At 30.0% G+C, this 9,881-nt stretch overlaps 1 protein-coding gene across 1 annotated transcript; it reads left to right on the plus strand.

Annotated features, from left to right (window-relative positions):
• Positions 1-6,238: 6,238 nt before the first annotated feature.
• Positions 6,239-8,198, plus strand: LOC132642564 (uncharacterized). The gene is made up of 3 exons (XM_060359690.1): positions 6,239-7,183; positions 7,268-7,457; positions 7,629-8,198. Exons 1-3 carry the CDS (start codon positions 6,809-6,811, stop codon positions 8,075-8,077), a joined length of 1,014 nt encoding a protein of 337 aa, XP_060215673.1. The 5' UTR covers positions 6,239-6,808; the 3' UTR covers positions 8,078-8,198.
• Positions 8,199-9,881: the final 1,683 nt, after the last annotated feature.

The raw sequence follows: 9,881 nt of genomic DNA on the forward strand, positions 1-9,881 counted from the left end.
GGTCAGCTTAAAGTCATTTTATGCTTAAAATAAGCTCAAAAAAATAATTTGACCCATTTGACTTAGTTTATCTAAAACAGCTTATAAGCTGTTTTCAGCTTATAAGCTGCAGACAGCTTTAAGCTGTAAGCCAATCCAAACGGGCTCTTAATCATTTAAGCTTATTAATAGTGAGTAATTTTGTTTTCTGTTAAAAAATGAATAAATATTGGTTGTTAAATTTGGTAGAAGCTGTAAAAAAGAACATTTAAAGGATGTACTTTACAGTTTCTATTATTTTAATCTATTTTTAGTGTTTTGTACAGTTATTTAAGGTGTAATTTTTATTATCAGTCTATTTCTGATGTCTATTAAAGTTTTTAGTATTGCATTTTCTAGAATGTGACAAGACTTTTGGTATTTTTTGTTACTGTCATTTTATAAATTACTTTTAATTTGGAGCTTTGTAAGTATTTGACGAAATTACAAAAATAGTACTTACTTTTAATAAATATTAAAAGATAAAACCTCTCAGAGTATATTTTAATAAATAATTTTAAAACTATTTCCAAGCATGAAAAAACATTTTTGTCATCTTCTCGCCATTTTTGTTTCTCCAAATTCAGTTCTCAAGTTCTAATTAACCATTTCTAATTTGTGACGATGCTTCGATTAGTTTAGGAGAGCAATCACCGAAACAAAGGTACCTTGAGGTGGACCATCCTTTCTGCTTTAATTTGAGATTGCTGTAATTTGATTTCTTGTATAAACATTGATTAATAGTACCTGTTCAACTTTTGACCAAATACACATTAAGGGCTCGTTAGGCTTAGCTTAAAAAAACAGCATATAAGTTTAAAAAAATAAGTTAGGTCACCCCAAATTATTTTTTAGACTTATTTTAAGTATAAAATAACTTATAAGCTAACCAGCCAAACATTCAAAAAAAATTATTCAGCAACTTATAAGCTAAGCCAAACGGGATCTAAATGCCAAGTAGCGTCTTTTTTTAAGTTTTGGATGGACTTAGCATAGCGCAAATAATTGTGGTACTTAACGAATTTACAGGTCATATGTTATTATATCCAAATGCTTACGGATATTGCAACTCGAAACAGCAAAAATATTGGACTCATAATGTTTTCATATAGCTTGGTGTTTTTTAGAGTTCACCAGATTGAGGATGCATGCAAGTGCAACTATGTTATAAATAGTCTTAAGAGGTTTTTTGTTAGTTTTTGAAAAGGAACTATGTTTTGATGATGTCTAAACTCATTTTGTCAAATGTTTAAACAGTTTCTGAGTTTTTGAAATATTTGAAAAATTGTATATGGAAATCTTGAGAGAAAATCATTTCGTTCTCTTTTGTTATTTATTTATTATTACAAAAACACATCAAACAAACAAAAACTAAGAGATAGTGTTTGCAAATCAACTTTATTTTTCGCACACTGTAAAACTAGAAGCTATATTAAATCCAGTTTTGTACTTGAGCAAAGAAACCAATTACGCAAAAAATTAGAGTCCGGAGCCAAAATGTCGTATTTTTGCAGTCATTAGCTCAAAATAGTATGTTTTTTTTAGACCAAAATGGGTATTTCGTTAGATAACCAACGAAATACCCACACACACTGTCCCGGTGCCGAATAAATTGTTGCATTTCGCTACACATGTAGCGAAATATAACAAATTATTTCTTTTTATTTTATTTTTTTGCATTTCGTTGTGCAATTCACGAAATAAGTTTTTTTTTTTTTTTGCAATTCGTGAAAGAAACTATGTGTGCATGCAATTGACCTCATTTTTTAGGGAATTGCATTTCGTTGTGCAATTCACAAAATATGCTCTTTTTTTTTTTTTTTTTTTTTTTGCAATTCGTGAAACTAATGAATTTTTTTTTTCATTTCGTGAATTGGTCAACGAAATAGACTTTTTTTTTTTTGCATTTCGTGAAATTAATGAAAGAAACTGTTTTTTTTTTTTTTTTTTTTTTTGCATTTTGTGAATCAATGAACGAAATAGTTTTTTTATTTTATTTCGTTCATCTAAAAACGAAACTGGAATATATATATATATATATATATATATATATATATATATATATATATATATATATATATTTCGTTGATATACCAACGAAATAGGAAATTATAATTTTGTTTTTTGCATTTTGTGTATTAAAAAACGAAATAGGATAAAAAAAATTATTTCGTTCATATAAAAACGAAATTGGAAAATATATATATATATATATATATATATATATATTGCATTTCAGTTATATTCCAACGAAATAGGAAATTATAATTTTTTTTTTGCATTTCGTTTATATTCCAATGAAATAGGATAAACATTTTATTTTATTTTTGTATTTTGTTTATATAAAAACGAAATAGGAAAATAATTGGAATATTTTTTTTTTATATTTCATTCATATATCAATGAAATAGGTTATATATATATATATATATATATATATTGTATTTCATTTATATAAATAACATATCTATTTGCATGTACAAGAAAAAATATCAACTCGTAATTACACCAATTAAAATCACAAAATTCAAAAATAATATAGTTTTTCTTTTTTTTTTTAAATCCAATTTTTCGTGTTTTTTTTTTAAGTTTCCTAAAATAAAATTATGAAAATATAAATTTTTAAATTTGTAAAAAGTTATGATAATTTATAAAGTGGATTTTGTTTTAAAACAAGCGTGTTTAAAAAAAAATCTAAAATAAAGTTATGTTTTCATTAAAAAATAACACGCTTGTTTTGTTTGGAAACTTTAGGTTTAAGTGTTTTATTTTTTAATCAAAACATAACTTTATTTTGAATACAAATCTAATTCAATTAGATAAAAACATAGTTAAAAAATATAGGAGAAAGAGTAGTTATAAATTGGTGAAAGAGTAGTTGTAAATTGGTGAAACTTTAAACAGTCATAACTATGCGCTCGGATATCCGATTTATGCAATTTGTTTTTTTAATTTTGCATATTTTTTCGAGATCTAGCCGGGCCGATTTTCTAGAAAACCTCTTTTTTCCCTTCCAATTTTAATTTTCCCCCAAATTGGCGGGAAATTTTCAGTTTTCTTTACTTATAATATGATGACGCGCAATAGACTTCAACATAAAAATTTCAGAGTAATGTAGCTGTGATTCTGTGAATGTCAATTTCACTTATGTGGTTTCAATTTATGAAAATAAAGCTGACTAATTTTCTCGACATATAGGATAAAACTAATTTTTTTATCCTATTTCGTTTTTTAATACACGAAATGCAAAAAAAAAAATATATATATAATTTCCTATTTCGTTGGTATATCAACGAAATACAATATATATATATATATATATTCCAATTTCGTTTTTAGATGAACGAAATAAAATTAAAAAAACTATTTCATTCCCTGATTCACGAAATGCAAAAAAAAAAAAAAAAGTCTATTTCTTATTGGTCAACGAAATTAAAAAAAAAAGTTTCTTTCATTAATTTCACGAAATGCAAAAAAAAAAGCCTATTTATTATTGGTCAACGCAAAAAAAAAAGTCTATTTCGTTGACCAATTCACGAAATGCAAAAAAAAAAAAAAAAAATTCATTAGTTTCACGAATTGCAAAAAAAAAAATAGCATATTTCGTGAATTGCACAACGAAATGCAATTCACTAAAAAATGAGGTCAATTGCAAGCACACGCAGTTTCTTTCACGAATTGCAAAAAAAAAAAAAAATTATTCCATTTCGCTACATGTGTGCGAAATGCAACAATTTATTCGGCACCAGAACAGAATGTGTGTGGGTATTTCGTTGGTTATCTAACGAAATACTCATTTTGATCTAAAAAAAAAAAGCATACTATTTTGGACTAATGGTTGCAAAAATACGTCATTTTGACTCCGGGCTCCAAAATAAGTACGGTACGGAGGATTGGATGAACATTTACAATCTTTCAAATTGAATTAATTAATATCCAGTGTATGTCTCACATTAAATAAATGTCCATCAATATAAGCATCATAAAATAACTAGTGAACAAAATAAGTAAAGAATATTTTCGAACATTTTGCAAATGACAGCGGCAATTTTGAATATTGTTCTAGTTTTTCTTATTTTATAATGATTGTCATTAGTGTAGTTGGCAATTAATGGCAAATGTGGGTCAGTTTTATAACGATAAGGACAACTTGACTCCAACCTTAATGAAGAAGTAATCTATTTTGCATATATTTTTTTTAATTATTTTTTTATTATATAGGGGTAGGGGTAGGAGAAGGGAAAATGGGCAAAGGAATTACAACGTGGAGATTCGAACTCTCACCAATAAGGTAAGAGTTCATGTAGTCAATCAACTGAGCTACTAGATCCCTACTATTTTGCATATTACAAGAGCAATTTTGAACATTATCCCTTTTAATAATCAAATATATAATCAGATTTTAGATATTTTAATCTCAAACCGATTTTGTTTTTGAGCAAGACAATAATTATACCAAGTCCACCAAACAGTCCCTTTCCCCACCCTCCCCAAAAAAGTCCAAAATTTCTTTTGCCGTTTGAGTTTATACGTTACAAATTCTTCTTGTTCCCTTCCCTCGGTACAAGTGTCACACTGGTCATATAGTACCCTCCATCAATCTTGGCCGTCCATGTTAAACCTCCTCATACGTGTGATAATGTGAATGTCACTAAAAAGTGTACAACTCGTCTCCTCACAACTTGTCTCATTTCAGGCATCTTTCAAATTTCTAACATTCAAACAAATCTTTTATTTTATCGTTATTTTTTTTGATATTTTTAATTATTAATTATTGCGATTTATAATATTTTTACGTAATTTTTAAATATATAAATTTTATTTTTAAAAAAAAATTAAAATTTCAAATTTGAACTAAGAATTAAAATAAATGTTTGGCTCTCAAAATCCAACTGTATCACATAAATTGAATAGAGCAAGTAATTATCTGATGTGGCACTTAAAATCCTAGTCAGCACAACTCACCTTCTTCACTACATCCGCACTATATATATGCTTCTCAAAACCCACTCCCTCTTTACAACTTCACAAAAAACTGAGAGGAAAATAGCGAGAGATATTAAACATTTTTTTGCACGGATTGCCCTTCGTTTGGGTGGTCTTTAAATTTTGCCCCTCAAATTTATGGTCTTTAAATTTTGCCCTTTGCTTGAAAAGATGAGCGAATATATGAAGTTCTGGGTTTGAACCCCCGCTCAGACATAAAATAAAAAAATAATTTCGCAAGGCATGACTGGGGGATTGTATGCCGAATCCAGCATATAATCTTTAAGAAAAAGTTAAAGTTATGCCGGATTCGGCATAACTAAAAGTCTGCCCCTCAAGGCAAAGTCTGCCCCCTCCGACAGACTTTTAGTTAAACATAACTAAAAGTCTGCCGGAGAGGGCATACAAAATTTAAACTTTACCTTGTAAGGCAAACTTTTAGTTATGCCTTAAGAAAAACTTACGCCTTATGGGGCATACTTTTAGTTATGTTTTATGGGCACACTTTTAATTAAGGCATTACTAAAGATTACCTCGAAAAGTTTAAAAAAAATACATATATATGCTTCAAGGCAAAGTTTGCCCACAAGGCATAAGTATGCCCCCATCGGCATAAATTTGGTAATTCCTGAACAAGTTTATGCCGATGGGGGCATACTTTTAATGGGCAAACTTCAAAATTTAAACTTTGCCTTATAAGGCAAACTTTTTAGCTATGCCTTAAGGAAAACTTACGCCTTATGGGGCATACTTTTAGTTATGTTTTATGGGCACACTTTTAGTTAAGGCATTACTAAAAGTTTACCTTGAAAAGTTAAAAAAAATACATATATATGCTTCAAGGCAAAGTTTGCCCATAAGGCATAAGTATGCCCCCATCGGCATAAGTTTGGTAATTCCTGAACAAGTTTATGCTGATGGGGGCATACTTTTAATGGACAAACTTTTATGCCGGATCCGGCATAAACTTGTGAAGGAATTATCAAAGTTATGCCAAAACCGGCATACTTATGCCAAGTCTGCCCATAAGGCATAAGTATGTCAGGTCCGGCATAACTTTGTTAATTCCTTCACAAGTGTATGCCGATGGGGGCATAGCGAAATTTAAACTCTGTCGTGCGAATTTTTTTTAAAATTTTGACTGTGTGGGGATTCGAACCTGAAACTCATGAAATTTAGCGAAGGGTAAAATTTAAAATTTTCAAATATGAGGGACAAAATTTAAAGACCACCCCAAAAGAAGGGCAATTCGCAAACAAAGAAGAAATACAAAATCATTTACAAAATTTGGCCCACTTTTTCTCACCTTCACAAACACAAAATTCTCCCCTTCCCGGTGATAACTGACTCAGGATATACTCATTTTGTTCTTGTTCAACTGTGCCAACAACTCCAAAGAGTGAAAGGAAGCAAAAGGTATCAAAATTGTCATTTTTCTACCACATTTTGAAAACGTGACAGTGATAATGGTGAACAGATTATTCCCTGATTGTATTAATTGGTTTTTGGTGTGTGAAAGGAAAAGGTGAACTAGATTACTTTTCAAAGCATAGATTTCTGTAATTTGCATGTATTTTGGGATTAAGGATTTAGGCATTTAAAGGATTCTGATCTAGACAGGCAAAGCAGAGAAGGTATTTAAAGCTTTGAGAAACTGACAAAAGAGGAGTATATTTTAGGCTATAAAGGGAGAGTTTACAGGACAAGAAGTACCTTGTTTTGGTTGATTTTTCATTTCTCGAACCCACGACCATAAGGTTAAGACTGAGCTAGACGGGCCTTGTACTTGTTTTGGTCGATAGACATGCCTTTTCAGATGAAGGTTCAGCCGATCGATTCTTCAGAATCAATCAAAAATGATATAGTAAAGCCGCCTGTGTTGAAATCACGACTGAAAAAGTTCTTTGATCGACCATTCCCTAGTGTTTTGCGGAAGCCAAGTGCCGCTGGCGTTGCTAATGATGGACCAACCACTGAGTTTGAGCCAAATTCGGTTTGTTTGGACAAAATGGTTCAGAATTTCATCGAAGAGAACACTGAAAAGCCTAGATTTGGCCGTAAATGCAATTGTTTTAATGGTAACAACGATGATAGCTCCGATGATGAGTTCGATTTCTCTACTGGGTTTTCTGACTCTGTTACGAACTCTTCGTTTGGAGATTCTTATGATGCTCTCAAGGTAAAAAAATAAAATAATTTCTAGAAATGCAGTTTATTACTAATCAATTCAATCTCATTTTGTTTCTATTTGTTTGTAATGTAGAGCTTAATTCCCTGTGCAAGTGTTGCCGAGAGGAATCTGTTAGCGGACACTTCAAAAATCGTTGAAAAGAATAAATCTAGCAAGCGTAAGGAAGATTTGAGAAAAATCGTCACCGATGAACTCTTAGCGCTTGGCTATAAAGCTTCTATCTGCAAATCCAAATGGGAAAAAGCTTCCTCTGTTCCTGCAGGTACATGCTTCTTTTTTGTTCTGTGCGTTCATGCTCTGTCGAATTTGAGTTAATGCTAAAAACACACCTGAATTATGATAGTTCAGTGAGTTTTTGACCTCTTGCTGAATTTTGATAATTCTCGGGCAGAGAATAAGGTGCATTTTACTCAAATTTATTTGATATATTCAGGTGAGTATGAGTATATTGATGTGATAGTGGAAGGAGAAAGAGTGATAATAGACATAGATTTCAGATCTGAGTTTGAAATAGCGCGATCAACTGGAAGCTACAAATCCATTCTGCAATTGCTCCCCTTCATCTTCGTTGGCAAAGCTGATAGGCTTCAACAAATAGTGTCAATGGTATCAGAATCATGTCGGCTAAGCTTGAAGAAGAAAGGCATGCATATCGCTCCATGGCGCAAGCCGGAGTATATGAAATCCAAATGGCTCAGTCCCTACACGCGCTCCACGCCCGCTCCACTCGCCTCCGAACCGGAGGCATCTGACGCGCCGCTGCAGGATCCAGTGATGATGACGTGGCAACCACCGCCACTGAAGCCAAAGAGTTGTTGTGATAGTAGAGGAGCTAATGTAGTTGTCACCGGATTGGCTTCCCTTCTTAAGGAAAAATCCTAAAAAGGTTTTTTCTTTTTTCTTTTTCTTTTTTGCATTCTAACATTTTGATTGAGTACAAATATAAATGTATGAAGCTATATAATCGGAATTTTAGATAGATGATCAGAAACTCTTTTTTCCATTTGCCGGTTCCCTTCTTCATTCTTCTTTCCGTTCTTCTTCCCTTTTTATTTTTTATTTTTTATTTTTTTTATGATATGATATGATCCTCGGGGACTCTGAAAGAATCTACAACCAACCTTGCTGTAATAAAATCTAAAGCATAAAATATATACAAACTATATTATATTTTTTGTTATACTATATCATTTCAGGAAGTACTCTAGATCTTTTACTATAGGAGGGTGGGTTTGGTCGTCAACCCACTCTTCTATAATAGAAATTAATAAATTAAATAATAAAGTAGGGTTCACATAAAAAATTAGTAGATAATTATAAAAAAATATTAAGGTGGAATTCACCTGAAGAAGTAGGAGATAATTACAAAAAAAATTAAGGTGCAATCCGTGTGAAAAAATATGAGATAATTGCAATAAAATAAAATAGGACATTTAAACAATGATAATAAGTTCATAAAATGATAAAAGTGCGCTTAGAGAAAATTTAAAGAAGAGAAATTCAAAAAAAAAAAACGATTTAAATTGAATACAAAAATCGCTAAAAAAGTCATAAAATTAAAAGATTTAAAATTTATACCTTTGGAGTAAGGATAAAAATGCACTAATTTTAGACACATACGTCTTTACCCAAATAATGAGGAATAATATCATCCAAATAATGAGGAATAACATCAAGAAGACGAAATATAAACAGTCAAGAAACGTATACACATATTTTCTTAAAATGATAAAGTTGATCTATATTTAAAAATTTAACACTACAACTAATGCTAACACATCAAAGCGATTATTAGTCTTGTTGAGTAGAAAGAGATGATGGCATGAAATTCGATAGGAGAAAGTAAAATAATTTATTGATATTTTCAATTAATTGAATTATAACACTTTCTATAATAAAAATTTCATAATTATATTAATAAAAGGTACTCTCTGTCTTAATTTATGTGTCATAGTTTGATTCGACACGCAGTTTTTTTTTTAAAAAAAAGATCTTTGAAACTTTTGATCTAAAACAAGTTATAGATATTTATGTGGATTTAAATCAGTTCATTAAAGGTACAAGGAGAAATTTCAAGTTTAAGTGATTTCTAAACATAAAAATATATTATTTTTTTTTAGACAATTTAAAAAGAAAAATGTGATATTAATTTTTGTATTGAGCCGGTGCTAACACGGGATTTTATGATCTAGCTATGTGATGAAATTTAAAGCATAAAATATATACAAAGGATTTAAATATTTCATTTTATTTTAATTAAATAGTTTACACTCACTCCCTCTCATCTTAACTATTCTTTGAGCTCTTTTCACGCTCGAAAGACAATAGATATAGTAACATATTGTTAATTAAAAAGGTTCATAAATACCACCGACCTATTGAAAAGGGCTCATAAATATCCTCTTTCCATCTGTTGGTCTAAAAATATTTTTCCATCCACCTTTTAGGTCTAAAAATACCCTTAAGATTTGTTTTTGGCTCAAATATACCCCTCAGCTAACAAGTTAAAATTAACTCTTTTAAGTCAAATGACAATTTGTAATTGGTCAATAATAAAATTCCGTAATTTAAAAAAAATTCAAATTTTTAAAAAAAATTGCCAATAATAAATTGCCAGTAATTTAAAATTCCAAATTTAAAAAAAAATTGTCAATAATAAAATTCCGTAATTTACATATTTTTTAAA

Source organism: Lycium barbarum, chromosome 1 (genome assembly GCF_019175385.1).
Source record: "Lycium barbarum isolate Lr01 chromosome 1, ASM1917538v2, whole genome shotgun sequence".
Classification (NCBI taxonomy): Eukaryota; Viridiplantae; Streptophyta; class Magnoliopsida; order Solanales; family Solanaceae; genus Lycium; species Lycium barbarum.